The sequence below is a fragment of the Vidua macroura genome, chromosome 6, assembly GCF_024509145.1.
Source record: "Vidua macroura isolate BioBank_ID:100142 chromosome 6, ASM2450914v1, whole genome shotgun sequence".
Lineage (NCBI taxonomy): Eukaryota > Metazoa > Chordata > Aves > Passeriformes > Viduidae > Vidua > Vidua macroura.
The window spans coordinates 51,248,220-51,264,982 of record NC_071576.1 but is presented as its reverse complement, the minus strand read 5'-3'; the positions used below and the strand labels follow the sequence as shown (position 1 = coordinate 51,264,982).

General features: G+C 37.2%; 1 protein-coding gene across 4 annotated transcripts in view; it reads left to right on the top strand.

The window, feature by feature from the left end:
- Positions 1 to 16,763, top strand: part of INSC (INSC spindle orientation adaptor protein) — a 126,184-nt gene that overhangs the window by 30,586 nt on the left and 78,835 nt on the right. For 2 of the 4 annotated variants that reach the window (XM_053980636.1, XM_053980635.1), the window contains exon 2: positions 9,489 to 9,582. In XM_053980636.1, the coding sequence (XP_053836611.1) occupies positions 9,530 to 9,582 (53 nt within the window). In that variant the 5' untranslated portion in view covers positions 9,489 to 9,529. Of the gene's footprint in view, positions 1 to 9,488; positions 9,583 to 13,538; positions 13,633 to 16,763 lie in introns of those variants that run through there. The other 2 variants (XM_053980637.1, XM_053980638.1) reach the window with 2 other exon arrangements.

Below are 16,763 nucleotides of genomic sequence, written 5' to 3'. Positions count from 1 at the left end.
GTCAACAAGAAAACCCAACAAAACCCAGACTCAAAAGGCTCCAAAGAAAGCTGTGCAGGGCCAAAAGCTGGGCTTTCTGATCCTGATGGTCCCTTCCAACTCATCATAGTCTGTGGTTTTATGAACCTCATTACAGTCTACAGCTTCCTCATGAGGGCAAGAGGAGGGGCAGGCACTGATCTCTCTGGTAACCTCTGACAGGACCTGAGGGAATGGCCTGAAGTTGTCAGAGGAGTTCAGGTTGGATATCAGGAAAAGGTTCTTCACCAGAGGGTGGTTGGGCACTGGAACAGCTCCCCAGGGAAGTGCTTGCAGAATCAAACCTGCCAAAGTTAATGAAAAATTTGGACAATGCTCTTGGCATATGGTGTGACTCTTGGGGATTGTCCTGCGGAGGGCCTAAAGTTGGACTTTGGTAATCCTTGAGGTCCCTTCAAAACCAGGATATTCTGTGATCCTTACAAAAACTGCCATTCCATCAGGTAATACCACCTGGACATTTTTTTTTTGTTTGGCCTTCCAGAACTCTGCAGCCAGAGGCTCAGGAGAACTTGGGGCACGCAGGCTGAGTGCAGCTCACTGACTTGAAGTAGGATTTGCATTTTCTGCTCTACACCCAACTTGACCTCTGGTGCAATAGCAATGTGAGCAGGCTGGAAAGTCCCCCTGAGCCTTTGGGTTTTCTTGGAGTTTCTGAATGTGCTCTGCTCATGTTACACCCACCCTGAGACACCGGATCTGGGAATAATCCTGCAGAGCAGTTTTGCCTCTAGCCCTGATGAGGATTCCCCCTCTTTGATATTGTTACAACTTTTTGGCTCCTCCACTTTTCTTTTGTGCAAAGGGCAGAGGAAGAAGAAAATATCTGGTGATTGGATCCTCTTTGGCAGTGGTTCAAAATTATAAATGAAGTATTTTCTCCTTACAAACAGAAAAAGCTCGTTGCTGCTTTATGACTTATTCTTTGTGTAGAATTATAATGACTAGGTAGCATAGTTTGCTGACAGGCTGTCTGGAAGTGCTAATTGGAGTTAATTAAACAAAAAAAGCAAGAAATAGAAACTATGCTCAAATTTTACTGTAGGCTCTGTGTTCTTGTTTTTTAGCGTATAGGTAATTTCACAGCATACTTTGATTTTTTTCAGCTTTCAGGAAGTTTGCTGGATTTGCTCTATCTAGAAAAGGCAGACTTGAAAGTAAAACTTGGAATGAGCATGAAGAGAGCTGGGATCCTTGAAAATATGTAGCTCAACCACATGTGTATTGCGCTTTCTTTGGTGTGTTAGTTCATCTCTTGTGCTTGTTTCCCAACTGGATCTCCTGCTCTTGCATTCTGTTGAGTTACCTTATAGGCAGGCAATAACTTTGATCTGTCAGCTACTTCCCTTTTAACTTTTCTGTAGTTCTCTGATGTCCTTGTTTTTTTCCTTTTTCTTTTTTTTTTCCCAATATGTTTTAGAAAGGTGAAAAAATTATGCTGAAGTTGATTGAAAGAAGCAGAATGTTTATTAGTAATTCAAATAGAGAAGTGATATAAGGACTAGAGATAACAGTTGTAGAAGGCCAAGAACAGCTAATTTTTAGATAAATGTGTGTTTATCTGCACTGGTCTAAAGCTGGTCTTAAGTTTTTCAGAATTATGACCAAAAAAGAGCAATTTGATATTAACTTTATAAAATGATAAACTCAATCACCACTGGCAAATAATATGAAAATATGACCACTGTTTACCCTGCAATGCCTTGTGATGCTAGCCCAATACAGCTTTGGCTAGTGTGGGCTACTACCTGAATTAATAATATTGCTTTGCTCCTCTCTGTTAAAATGCCAGATTTGTTTTTCTTTTTGAGGAATATCAATGTAAATAAAGATGTCTTTTAGACTTCCTGTCTGACTAACAGGAATGGCTATTAAGATGAAATCCTTTCATTACAGGTAATAGTTTGTACACAGAGATGTGCAAATATTGTCGTTTCCTTGCAGTGAGTTATTTGTGTAGGTTTCTATTCTTTTCCCTTTGAAGTGATTAAATACAGCGTTATCTTCTCTATGTACTTGTTTACAGTATTAAACTCTGGAATATTTTGTTTCAATTTTTACTTGCATTATATTTAACTTTGGGTTAATCAATTATTTTTTCTTTATTTTATGCCTCAGTAGGGAAAGGACTTTTAAAAATTTCTCTTCATGTTAAGAGCCTTTTGGAATTTTTGTGTGTTTGTAGGGGAAATAATGAATCTTAGCTCCAATTTCATTACACTTAGGAGAGTCGTGTTATCTAATAACAGAAAACTGATATTCTATAGGCATTTCCTCTGAGCAGCACAGTCTACGCTTCTACATTTGTACACTCTAAGGTGCAAAAATCTCCTATTTTCCCTTATGCCCTGTACAGTGGCTGGTTGAAAGAACAGCCCTTTTATTTCTGATCTCTCTACATGGAGACCAGATGAAATCCTGGCTATGGTGTCAGGCGTAAATGAGACCAAAGCAGGGCAATTTCACTTGAGGTCATTTATTGTCAGCACAAACCTCTGACCTCTAACCTCTGACCACACTGGGATCCCCAGCACAGGAAGGATACCTGCTAGAGTGAATCCAGAGGAGGACCACAAAGACTTTTCCAGGAATGGGAACACCTCTCCTGTTAGGAGAGGCTGAGAGAATTGGAATTTTTCAGCCTGGAGGAGAGAAGGCTCTGGGGAGAACTTGAAGCAGCCTTCCAATACTGGAAGGGAGCCTAAAAGAGTTGGAGAGGGACTTTCTACAAAGGCACATAGTACCAGGATGAGGGCTTTAAACTGAGAACAAGTTTAGATTAAATATTGGGATAAAATTCTTTACTGTGAGGGCGGTGAGGCGCCAGGAGATGTTGCCCGGAGTTGTGGATGGCTCACCCCTGGAAGTGTTCAAGGCCAGGCTGGATGGGGCTCTGAGCAGCCTGGTCTATTGGACCCCCAGAATTACATGGTAGCAGCTAGCATTACTGCTGCTCTGAGAACCAGTAAATGTTTTTATATGGTGATTATTTTGCACCACATAAAAGGTAAAATATAGGTCCAGAGTTCCCCAACATTTTTAATCGGCTCCTGAACCTCAAAATTAAATTCTTTTCCAGTGAAACTGCCTCTGAAATGCTAATTGCTAGAAATGTGACCACTAGTCAGTTTGCTACCATAATACTGCCAGCTATAGAAATTGGTGTGCCCCTTGCATAAGGGGAGATTTTAGAGACTTAGTAAGATTTAAAAAAACCCAAAAGATGACACATGGCTGTTCCAGTGGCCTGTTGCCTAAAATAATTTTGATGGGGAGTGGGTGAAAAGAAGTAATCAAATCTGTTATGCCCTTCTTTATCTCCTTATTTTAAATATTTTCATAATATAATCAATGATGATGGAAGCTCCATTTTTCTTGATATTTTGTATTTGAATGGGAAAATTTGTTAAAGATGCATTGTAAGAAAACCCATGTCTTGGCAAAAAGACTTTCTGTGGTACATGTGATGATTGATCTCCTCCATTTTTAATCTTGGAGAAAGCTGAATTACCTGGATAAATATGTTCTACTTAGTGTGTTTCATATGCTCCACTATATAAAATAAAGAAATGGAAGGAGCATACATCTTGCTTTCAAAGCAGGATTTTGCCTTGTGGAGATCATAAATGATTTTTTTTTTTTTAATGTTCAAGGAGGTTAAAAAAAAAACAGGAAGTGAATTAAGCAATTCCTATATATACAGAGAAATGGTACTGGCTTCAGATTTGTTTTTTTCTTCCACCCTCAAGGGTCTACACAATAATATTCATTGTCTGTAGTTTTCAGGATGGCTTATTTGACTGAGATAGATCTTTGTTTCTCCCTCTCCATCCCCCTGATTATTTCCAAGGTATAGATGTGTAAAGCAAGACTAAAATGGGAAGTATACAGAAGAAAAAATAGCACAAACTTCAGTTTGCATGAATAACTACATCAGATGTATGTGTATATATACACACACTCCAAACCTCCATATATATGATAATATGTACTTCAAAAATATTTAATGTAATATAAATGTATAATGAATATATGACATATTTTTGCAATTATGAAGCTATAAGTGAAATATTAAGAACATATTTAAATAAACAGATGCCAATAAATATGTATATATATATTTTTAATATGTGTATATAGTCAAGGACAAGTTGGATGAGGTTGTGGGCAACCTGATCTAGTGGAAGGTAACCCTACAGAAACCTGGAGAGGGGTTGGAACTAGGTGATCTTTAAGGTCCCTTCCAAAACAAACTCTTTTATGATATATTAGAAGGAATATTTTCAAATGCAGATTTAAAATGAGATCCTCTCTCTGCAGAAAGCAGAGAGAAAAGAGGGGAAGAAATATGCAATAAAAATAAAACCCCCCTGTGACTGAAAATGAATGTATGCTTCAGATTGTACTTGAAGTGTAAGGCATAAACTATTCAGCAGAGCTTCTTCTCTGATTATTAGTTCTGCAAGAGACACTGCCATGAATGAATGTCATAGGTAGTGTCTTTTCCCACCTCTCCCTCCTAGTTTTAATTTTGCATTCCAGGAGTGTGGTCCATAGATCTGTGTATATGATCCCATGCTAATACAACCCATTTTAACGCACCGCTTGAAGGGCTCTTCATTATTTTTGCTCCTGGTTTTATGGTTTCTTAGATTTGTGACACCCAGCTTAATTTTGAGTTGGCTCTTACAATTGTAATTAATTCATGCCCATGTAAGTCTCATAATGCAGAATGACACAGGATCTAGAGTCCTTAAATGGTTAGTGTGGAAAAACTTCTGATGGGCTGGATGTGTTGCTGAAGGACAGAATGTATGTATTTACTTTCTGACCTCTCACATAAATGCTGTCAGAATTTTACTCTTAATTTGATTTGTGGCATTCCATTAACAGTTATTCTGTGTATAGGAGAATAACTAATGATTCCCAGACTCCCAGAATTGTAAAATAAGGGCAAGCACTGTTTGGCAGAAAAGAGATTGTACTTTAGTACAGACAGGAACCGTTCATATTAATCAAGGGATATCTGGTCTGAAATGACTTTTAGCTAATAACTTCTTATTCTCAGGTTAACCATATTGCTTATAGGTAACATGCTCTTCTAATTCAGGTGATTATTAATAGTCAGAAGCTAGATGTGTGGATTTCTGTCTCTTTCTGAAAGAGAAATTATGCTCTTGATTGACCTTATTTTAAGACATTTTTAGTGTTGAAATTATGATGTTAGGGGTTAGAAAGTGCATGGTGGAAGTTCACAGATTTGCCTTTTGATTTGAGCCTTTGCAAGGGTGAACATGTGTGACATGAATGAGCTCAAAAATGTGAATTTAATTGTCTGAAGTTTCAGAGCTTAATTATAAAGGACATAATTTTGTTATAGAGAACTTTAGGGCCATCAGTGGTAGAAGGAAATGAATCACACCGAGTTCACCTGGAAAACATGCTGTTACCATGATACTTTTGGGGGTGGATGTTGTTCCTAAAAGAATCCTTATGCTAAAACCCTCCTAATAGCTAACTTGTTAAATATAAGGTAACACGTTGAATGATGGAGAAGAAATTTAAACTGGGAGATTCTACGAGTTGCAATTTGTTTTCCTAGCATAAGTAACATGTTTTGCAGGGTGCTAAAAAGCACTGGCTCTGTAGAAGCTGCTCTCCATTGCTAAACTGGCTGGAGCAACAGGAGGCTCCCAGCAGGGAGTTCTCGTAAGGCAGGAGGGGTTTGTCCTGGAGCAGTGGGATAACAGCTGCCAGCTGCTAAATGAGATGCTGCACAGGTTTCCCCTGTCCTGCGAAGCCTGGTCTAAGTTGGGATGAGACTTCTCCTCCTCTATTTTACAGGTGGGCTATTTGACAGTTTTTTTTGAGATGTTTTTAGTTCTCTGTCAGTTGCTGGTGAGTTGCTGGCTCTGTCAGTGCCTGGTGCCTGTCTATGAGCAAGATCCCTCTTCCTGCTTATGTGGTTTTGGGGATTTTGGCCATGAAGGTCATGCCTTTTACTGGCACTTTGCTGATTTCTGAGGGCAGTGCTTTCATGCTCTTTCAGGTGTGATGCTTTATTCTCTTCTGAACTCCTGTTCTCTGAAAAAAGCTTTTGCCTGACTGTATTGGATGGGATTGAAATGTAGTTTGTGCTCTGCTTATCTACATCTATTCCTTAAGGAAATAACATCTCAAAACCTAATTCAGTGTTGAAATCACAAAGAGAAAAATGCAGGACACAGAGCCTGCTGCCTTGAATATATGTCATTCCACATGCATGTGCTACCTACCAGAGGAGTCAAATTGTAAGTCAGCATTTACATTGTGATACAAGTCTGTGTGCAGATGTAAAGCCTTGTATAAAGTGTTAAATAAAAGGCTTCACAGTAGTCCAGAAATACAACTTGATCATTTCAGTGTGTCACTCAGGTTTCTACCAAAATGACCAATATTGCAAACTACAAGCAGTGGGTTTTTTGGCTTGTTTTGATTTGGTTTTTTTGTACAATTTTACCGGGACAGCATCTCCAGTGAGCTGTGGGCCTAATCATTGGTCATGGAAAGAAATATTTTCAGTGGAAAAAAAAAATATTAGTCTCTCCTACAGAAGTCTACTGATGTTATCTATTATTATATATATACTTAATAAAAGTGAGTGCATGTGTAACATCTCCATAGTCAGCTGGAGCAGAGGACTTTGCTTTTAGGAGTGCTGACTAGAGCTCAGCACTGTGTTGTGACTTGAATAAAAATCAGACCTCAACCAAAGAGAAGGACTCATCAGCTCTCTCCTAGCCTTTACTAGGAAGCACAATTGTCTTGGTCTTACCTGGAAAGGAGAATGAGAGCACTGGAAACTGAACAATATCTGCCATGGAGCTCTATAATTGCCAGCAGGTGCAGGTGGCATTCCAAGCAGGACCAGAAGCCTGTGCCACAAATCACTGGTGCTCCAACCTCTCTTGTGATCCTGGGAGTACAGTGGATTCTCTGGCAAAGTGCCAGGAATTTCCTCATGTTGCCAACATTAATTTGGGATTAAATATTTAAGCTAATATCTAATCATAGTCTTGAGCCAGACAGTTTGGTTAAGATATTGTTGTGGCATTTTGTTATTGTTCCTGGAGCATAAGCAACCTCTAAGTAGGAGTTGATAATGTTTTTAAAGGCTCTCAGACATAATATAAAAGTGTGCTTTGTGGGAAGACAGCATATAAAAACTTGCATTTTTGTCAGGTTTCTAATTTATGGGGAACAAGGACATGCAATAATCTAATTTATGTCTGTGTACATTATGTCACTGATTGCAGGAATTGGCATACAAGAAGGTGCTTTGATTTGTATGTGCAGAAATTGGTAGTAGGCTGAGCTAATGGTGAAGTAGATGTAGCTTGCCAGAGGAAGCTGAAGCTTTAGATTTGATTTAGTGTTGGTAGTACGAGAAGGTAAATCCAGGTCTAATGCTGAGCAGAAAGAGAGGCTTAGTGTCCATGGAATCTGTAATTCCGCAGGCTAAAATATTGGGGTTTTTTTGTCCTTTAAATGACAAGATTTAGGGAGGGTGAAATTAATTTTGGAGATTAAGGTTTTATGTGGATATGTTCAGCTTTAAGTGTATCTCCTCCAAATGAAGACGGTGATTATTGTGATATTTGGCTGTTTCCAGTAAATGTGATTGTACAATTGTCTGTATCTGGTAATCTTAAATGTCTTTAAAAAAGAGAAAATATTCTACTAGTGGAAATGAAGATAGCTCATTTATTCAATTTGTTAGTGAAATCTGTAGATCACACACTAAATGATCTAAATTCCCCCTCCTCCTGCCCCCCAAAATAAGTTTGTTTTTCAAATCTTAGTGTCACAGGAGCAGAAAAATACATACTAATATTTTCATACTTGGGCATATGAGCCTCCAGTCAAAACCTGTGAAATATCTGCAATCTTTTTAAACCAGAGACTTCAGTACCAATTAAACTATTTTTAATTTGTGTGGTTTTTTTTTTTTTTTTTTTTGTGTTGGTTTTGGCTTTTTTTAATTGATTCTTCTCTTATATTTCAATCTTCTTAGTCTATGCATCTAAAGAAGGATTAAATTAAGTTTGTTATTTCCAGAAAAACCTAGGGTGTAGGGAGGAACACAGGATGACACCATCACCAGAGCAATCTGGTGCTAACAGTGGACAGAGCATGTGAACCTATTACACTGGATGTAATACTTTTATGTGCTCAGGACGTGTTTGTGAGATCTTGGGGAAAAAACAAGGACATGCATTAGTAATGAGATCAGTTTGCTAGGAAAGGGAGTGAGGATCACTCTGTGTCAATTAAGAGCAATTTGGGGTGGCAAAGATCTTGAATGCTGGCTGACTCAGCTCCCACAATGCAGCTAATAACCAAATAGCAGAATTTCACAAGCAGCTACATCAAAAACACTCTGCCTCAGTTGGTGACACAAACAACAGTAATTTCCTGTGTAAAGTATTTTCTCTAGGAGTGAGATCCATTGATCCCAGTTTTTTTTCACATCTAAGAAAGCATAATTTTGCCACTGTTCCTGTCTCCTTGTCCAAATGAATCCATTTCCTCCTTCTTCTTCTGGAGTCATGGATTAGTCTTTTCCTTCAAACATTTTGCCTTAGTTTTATTCTAGCCATGTGTGTGAGTGAAAATGACTTCACCTTTTTTGTACAATAAATCCTCTATGATTTTTGTTGTGAGTATAGTTTGACCTATAGTAGGTAGTGCTCTAATGTAAGAGGGGCTAATTAAAGGAAGAGGGAAAGAGGCAGAGCTCTTCCTTTTGTGAAAATGAGGAATCCTTCTCCTTTCTTGTTTTCTTTCTAGTGCAATAAAGCTTGTATCCATCTCTTGGTCAGTAGGTATAAAGGGAAATCATGGAGGAGAAAGATGTGCGCAGCATTTAAAATGTACTAAAAATGAAATTGTCTCACATGGGAGGGTCAAATACTTCAGCAACTTAGTCATCAAGGACCTTTCTGTAAATGTAGTACTTAACAATCCTGAAATCCTATTGCAGAATAATTAGGGCTGGAAGGGGCCTCACTTGCAATCTTTCTCACAATAACATGAAGAATTACTATAATACTCATTAGATTTTCTCTAGCATTCAAGTTAATATAAAATAAATGAGGCTAAATAATACCTCAATACTAACTCAGAAATGTTCAACCCAGATGGGTCTAACTTGTGCAGTAGTCCAGGATCTTCAGGAATATGCAAACCCTATGTTTATGCTGTGAAATGTACTTAATGGCCTTTGTTAACTGCTGGAGTTGTGGAAAATTTTTGTTTTATAAAAATTTTTGTAAAATTTTTGTAAAATTTTTATAAAAATATTTGTTTTAATGAGCTCTCTCCACAGAAGAGTAGGAAAAGGCCATGCCAGCCTGGGCTGAAGATACCTGAGTTTTCCTAGGTTTACTAAATGACTCTTTTCTTTCTAGATTCCAGCCTATGGAGAAGTGCACATAGGAACAGGATAAATATGGCTTTTAAGGGCGAGGATCACTTAGATTCCCTTTCCTTACCAGTTCAGCGGTAAGTGGTGCACTCTATCATCCACATTTGAGTGATTAAATGGTTCTGAGGCAGCAGCTGGACTTTCCTTTGAGGCTCTGAAGATACTTAAAGGCTCATTTTTAAACCCAGCTCGTATTCCTATGGAATTTGTAGAATGAATGTGGAAATTTGAGATATATTTCTGGAGGCATTTGTAAATTTGTATATCTGCAGTGTGGTAAATCATGGCAGTGTTTCTGCAGCCATCATTTTAAATGGATGACCATGTTTGCAGTAGCACTGTGACTGTGCTTACTGGACTGCTTCTTAGTCATGATGGAAATGACTGGAAACCTCTGCACTCTGTAAAGACTGCTAAAAGCTATAAATAAGAATTTGTTTAGCATGGTTGACTTTGTTCTGGTGTAGGTATGGTAACAATATGAAGGCTATGGTATAATGTATGGTATAATGTCTGTAGTGCCCTGTTGGGAATGGAGACATTGGTGACTCTGCTAACCAAAAGATTTTTAAAAAATCTATCTTTTGGTTGCCATCTAGTAACTGTCTCTGTATAATATAGTTTTGCTTCTAGCCTAATAGAGCTTCCATGAAAAGAAAAAAAAAATTTACAATAACCTACAGTCATGTGTCCCAACAGGGTTTGTTTTGGTTTTGTCTAGGGAAAGGAGGGTGAGGTCTGCTGAACCCAGGAATAAAATCAGAAATAAAAAGGAATTAACTTTCAATCTTTTCCCTAATATTCTTTCTTCAGGTCAGACTGCAATTCCTTATTGTAATTAACTTACAATTGTTATTGACATACAATCTCAAAATACTATGCTTTTCTTCATGGGTAGTTTGGTATTTTTCTACCTTTCCTTTCCTCAGTCTTCCAGCAGATACTTTGATATTACCATTAAACTCAGAGTCACTAACACCATCTAAACATTCTTTTCTGTGAGAAGCAATGTATAGAAGTATTCCAAGAGCAATGGGGTAGTTAAGACTTCTAGCTGTAGAAAACTAGCTGCAAACAGAGCTGAGGGAACAGGTCCTGGGGGTGGCCAAAGGCTGATCCAGGCTGATGGTGGCAAGATTTGTTTATAATACATAAATGGGGAAATTAGCTTGAGTCTCTCCATGTTAGCAGCTGGAAATGCGGAGTAGGAGAAATGCACTTTAGAGGTAACAGCAGCACAGAACTGAAAAGCACTGAATTTTGTAGGCTGGTGGCTTCTAGAAAAGGAAAATGCCTGTGAGTCAGGTGTGCAGAGTTGAGAAGAGCAAAGCTCTGCCATGTTATGTGAACACAACCACTCTACAAGCACTCTGAACTGTATCTTAGCACAAGAAGGGATTTGGAAAAGTCTTAGATAGCAAGCATTATGTTTTGACAAAGAGCTGGACTCAGCAGGGCAATTCTCTATAGAGAAATCTAAAAATAAATAAATAAATACTCTCCCTTACCCACAATAAAATATAAAGCTCCTATTTTTTTTGTTTGTTTGTTTTTATTTTGAGAAATAATATTTTTTCCCCACTACAGATTAGGGTTATTTCAGATCGAGTCTCTGTAAGAAACAGGCAGACTGAAGTTTTCAATGGTAAGAAAGGTGAAGGCTCAGAGAACATTGGAACTGAAAATAAGAAAAGGTTTTTTATAGTAAGAATTCAGCAGAAAGAACACAGAATGGACTAGATGAAGTTCAGGAACTATACAAAATGCTCTTTTTGATTGTCAAAAAAACTAAAAAACCCACCCAACATATTAGCTTTTCCAAAGAAATTGAATTTTTATGAGATTAAGTAATTTCTCTGGGTTATAGAAATGAATGATATGGCTCCTATAGGGCATTTAAAAGCATCAAGGGAATTTTCAAAATAACAAGATTCAAATATTCTTAATTCTTTATTGTTCCTGTATCCGGCTAGGATTTATGACTGTCTCAGGATTCCAGTTCATGTTCCTGCTCTTTGTGAGAGTGGCTTGAATTAACTTCTTGGGTCTTGTCACAGGGGAAAGGTAGCTCAAATCCAACCGAGGTAAATCCTGTGTAGGACCACAACCATGCCTTGCTTCATGTTGAGGTCATAATCTTTCATGAGTAAAAACAGGCAGGTCCCTCAGCAAGAATACCTGTCTCCATAAGAAAAGTGTACCATAAATATGCAAACAGATTCCAAGTGTTTCTACAGTGGTCACTGGAGTCAACAGTTATTTTGGCTGTATAAGGAATTTGAAACTGGGGCCTTAAACCAAGTCTCAGTGCTTCATGAATTGTTGTTTACATACTTTCCTTAGATTTTATGAGAAATCACAACTTGTGCTGGAGTCTCTAGAGTACTGAGTCATGGTGTTAATGGTTTTCTAACACACTGTCAGAGCTGCTATCTCTAATTGATATCTAGACTTCTATGGATACAGTATTTAAAACTATGAAGTATCCTGAGGAAAAACAAATTATTGTTGCAGAAATTTTTTTTTCTATTTCAGTGAGTTAGGAACTTAAGTGATGATTTTGTCTTTTAGGAGAGAAAACAATTGGAAATAGACCACTTTTATAAAGGAGCAATTTATTTACTCTCCAAAAGCTGTATTCCCATGTAAAGCACCTTACAGGACCATAAAAATCACCTGTTTTCACCAGGGAGGGTCAGTTCACTATAGCATGTGAGGTGTGTGTATATTCCTTAGAGAAGCACATAACCCCATGCTGAAATAGCTATTTTTAGTGTAGCCTTGGGAAAATTTCCTTATCTTTGCAAGATATAATTATAAGATATTCTTCTCTTTATAAGAGATAATGAGCTTTAACATTGGCTTTTCCATCTAGAATAAAACCTACCTTTCACTTATGCCCCTGCCCTTCATCCTGTGTAATGAATGTTTATTGGCCTGCTTGTTTTCTGTGAGTTAAAATTGTAGTTTAAACAGGCTTTTTCATTGTAGACATGGGGTTTTTTATACTTTCCATATTGCATGGTAAACTAAACGTAAGACAGTGCTGAATCTGAAGTCATTCAACTAAAGAGAGAAAGAGAGAGCACTCATCACCAAAAGTGAAATAAAATGCTGTTTTGGCTTCTGGGATTATGTGTTCAGTTCAGGGCTGCAACTGGAGAAACACGGTATAATTAGAATTTGTAAAAAAAAAAAAAAAATCATCTTTTATCAAAATTAGGTTAAAAAAACCAACCACAATTGTCATCCCCAGTTTCCCCTCTTCTTCATAAAAACCTTCCAACCCCAAAACAGCAACCAAATAAAACCAGAATAAAATTAACAAAACAAACCGAAGAACAACCTAATCCTGAATACGAGTCAGAAGCATGCACTAGCATCTTATAAAACCAGTTGTATCTTGGGCTACATCAAAAGAAGCAGGATGGGGCTTTAAGCAACCTGGTCTGGCGGAAGATGTCCCTGCCCATGGCAGGTGGGATGGAACCAGATCATCTTTTAAGACCCTTCCAACCCAAACCATTCCATGATTCCATGAATTGATTAAAATAGCTTGCTGGTTTTCAGGTAGCAAACTAAAGCTATTTCCAGGACTCCAGGAGCATCCATGAAGGGCTAGGAACAATGTGTTTTTTTTTTTTTTTTCACAACTCTGTTCAGTATATTGCTGTGTGCCCAGTGGGTACAGAAGTACTACTTGAAGTGATGTAGAAACCTTTATGGAAATAGAACAAAAAATAATTCTCTGTATTTGGTATTAATTGGCATGTGGATAATGTTTTTTGCAAGCTGTGACTTGAAAGAGAAGCAAGAAAAATTCAGGATTTTATACTGCAGGAGCTGCATTGATTCTGCTTGTTTCTCTGCCTAATCAGAATGACAAATTTGTAGAACGTTATGGAACATATGGACATATGAGATAAAAACATATGGACATATGAGATAAAAAGTCCCAGAAATTAATATTGTTAAAAAAAAAAAAAGAAAGAAAAAGTGTAAAAAAGCCCCTTTATAAAGTAAGAGGATTTCTACCTGATCAGGAGCTGAATAATTTCAGGGATCATTCACATTGCATTTTGCTTCTACTTTTAGAGTTCATGTGACCTCTATACAGCTGAAAAGAGGTATTTTGAGGGGTAAGACATGGGCAGAATCCTTCAATGTGTTTAATATTGTGTTCTTATGGGGCTGTTAGGAAAAGAATGGATCCATCCATTGGTCTCTCTGTAGTGTCTAAAATGTCTCAGTACTCAATATATGATGTAGTGCTCTGAATCAAAGGCAGTGACATTTGGTTACCCTGTCATAGAAAGTGAATTCTGACTAAAATGGCATCTGTTTTTTTTTTTTTTTTTTTTTCCTTGAGCTTGCCAATGATATCTTGCCCTTTGTATTCTGTGGGTGATTGGAATCTGTAGGTTTTGATGCCATTGTTCTCCTGGCCCTGAATTCTGAGCAGTGAGTTGTTTGGTTTCATGGCAGCTCATTGAAATGTTTGCTGTTTCATTATCTACCTATTTTCTTAGATATGAATCCCCAGGTGAAGGATTTTTAGGGATGTGAATAAATACAAATAAAGGTTGTTCTCTTTTTTTCTCTTTCTGGTCTATTTTTTCTTTAAAACACCTCAGTTCTTCTTACCTTTCTATTTCCAATCTGTGTGGCTTTTGTAGTTTGTAGCCACATCTCCGAGTGCTTGTTCTCACAAGATTTCCCTCTTTTTTTTTTTTTTTTTTTTTAATAGCACTTCTTTTAGTCTTCAATTATAAGACTGTGCTCCAGTTATAATTAATCATGAAATTGTGTTTAAGTAAATTACTTTAAATACTTTGTCTGACCAGGGATGTCTTCTGTAAGGGCTGAATACTTTCTGTTTCACTTTCCTACAGTGTTTGCTGCTGATAATGAGGGGTTTGTTCTGTATTTCTGGCTTTTCCCACCTGTGTCTGCAAACTGAACTTCCTGTCTGACAAGAACTCCATGAAAAGCAGAAAACAACATCTGTATTTCTGGTTTTTGTATTGTACAAGCTACTTGCTGTGCATAGGTCTTGCTGTGTTAATTAGAATCCTACATTCCCTATGATCAGTTTTATTTGGATTCCGTCAAGAACTTTGTTGTTGTGGCTCCTTGAAATTCGTCAGATAAAGACTGGAAGAAATTCTAGAAGAAAAAAAAGCAAGTTATTTTTAATATAGGAGCTAGAGCAGAAAATTTTCAGAGTTCTAAATTCAGTGTTCTTACTTGGCTCTATGAATTGCTGCTTTGAGTTTTTTAAAAAACATTTGAGAATTGAAGGCTTGCTGGGGAACTGAAAATGTGTTTTGAAAAACTTCCTTTTGCAACAGGCTGTAGGAACAGATTATGACAGGAGAAAGGAGGGTGCTTTGCAAATTATGCAATAAAATTACCTTCTAGTGATAAGAAATAAAATCAATTATTGCATAGCTCAAGGCACTAATGATATCTCATTTAATGACCTTATATTCCTTTCCTTTCACTCAGTTTACCCTACAAGAATTCAGCAAATAATTTTATAGCTTCAGAAATGGAATGCTTACTATGAAGCATTTTTGACTTTAGTGATTTATATCATACCTGTCACCAAACTGAAAGCTGAGTTGTTTGCATGGAGTCTTGATGGTGGTTGTAAAACAGATTTGTGAATCTGTATGGTTCTTCTGGGAAGGATTTTCAGGCATACTAGCTGACTAAGTTCAAAGGGTGATGTTAGTAAAACAGCAACTATTGATTTGCCATCATTTGGAGGCATTCATGAGGAGTATGATCTCAACAGATTTTTTTCTTTTCCTTTGAATCCATGGGTAAAATATCTCTGTTCCTCTATTCAGGATGTTAAAGTGTAGGTCAGTGGTTTAGCTAGCAAGCAGCAAAAATAATTGCATTTCACTTGTACTTTGGGCATTTTTGGGGTCTGTAAGTCTGCCAGAATTCCAGATATTTCCTAACCTTTTCCTTCCGATAGTTTTATCATTAAATCTTTATATTTAGTTATATAATGTTCTGTAGAAATGTGTTATATTACTTCCCAGAGCTATGCTGTAAAATATTGTCTGTTGAACTGCAGAAGTTGCAAGAGAATTTTAGCTTTTAGCCTAAAAGAGATTTGAGTTCATCCACTATAATAATTGTCAAGTTATGGTGACTTTGAAATGTGAACAAATTGATGAATTTAAACAATCTGTCCAACTGGACTCACTAGACCTTTCCTTCATTTACTTGAGATTTCATATTTGTGGCTCGCTGTAAGTTCGAAAATAATTTTAAAAGATCAAGGACCATCTTTCACCCTTAAAGACAATTAAGAGTTCATTCTGAATCCTTTATAAGGGTCAGTAATGTTTCATAGCATGTGGCGCATGAGCACTCTAAAGAGCTCAAGGCAGTGCTGGTGTAGTCTTTATTATGGAAGAAACTCTGCCTATTATTTTGAGAATGCATACTTTTGAAATGTGGGATTTTATTGAGGGGGCTCTTCTCTTTTTATTAGAGAAAAAGCAGTTGCTGTCTGCACAGTAAATATCTTGTGTTTGGGCTTTGGTGTTCTTTTCAGAAATTAATTTTAATGAACCCATAAATTAATGTCTTTGAAATCACAGTGACAGAGCTGTGCCTGAGTGTTAGGTTACCTTATTTGCCAGACATAGATGATAGGTTCTGATTGCATCTTCACGAGTGTTGCATGAAGTTTTTATTGTGACACCAAGATAGAAAGTGTAAAGTTGACAGGATTACTATCTTGCTCTTCTATGGTTTATGGCTTTGACTCCATGGTTTGTGTTTCTCTGCTTTCACTGATACTAGTGAAACAAAAAATTTTCAAACTATTCAGATGTTGTCTGTGGTCTTTGTTTACATGAATTTTAATCTTTATCATAATTATTTTTCTGTAGTGCCTTTCAGAACAGATGCTGAGCAAGTTAAACATCTGGCACCACTCCTCTTTGAGTTCTCTGTTTTCAGAAGACAGACTTGCTGGTTATTTCTGTGTTAAATTTAAGACTTTACCTTGAACAAGGGAGCCTTTTTTCCAGTTTGTTAATCTCACAATGTGAATGATGCATTGACACAAATGCCCTGATTTCCTTTAGTCTACCAAATATTTTTATTGCAATTTGAAACTTTTCTGCTTTATGAAGCTTTCTAACCAGGTAGAGGGAGTCTTAGAAGTTTAGGATATTTTAAATGTGCTATGAGAATCTCATGGAATTTTTAAAACTGTCATTTTATTCAC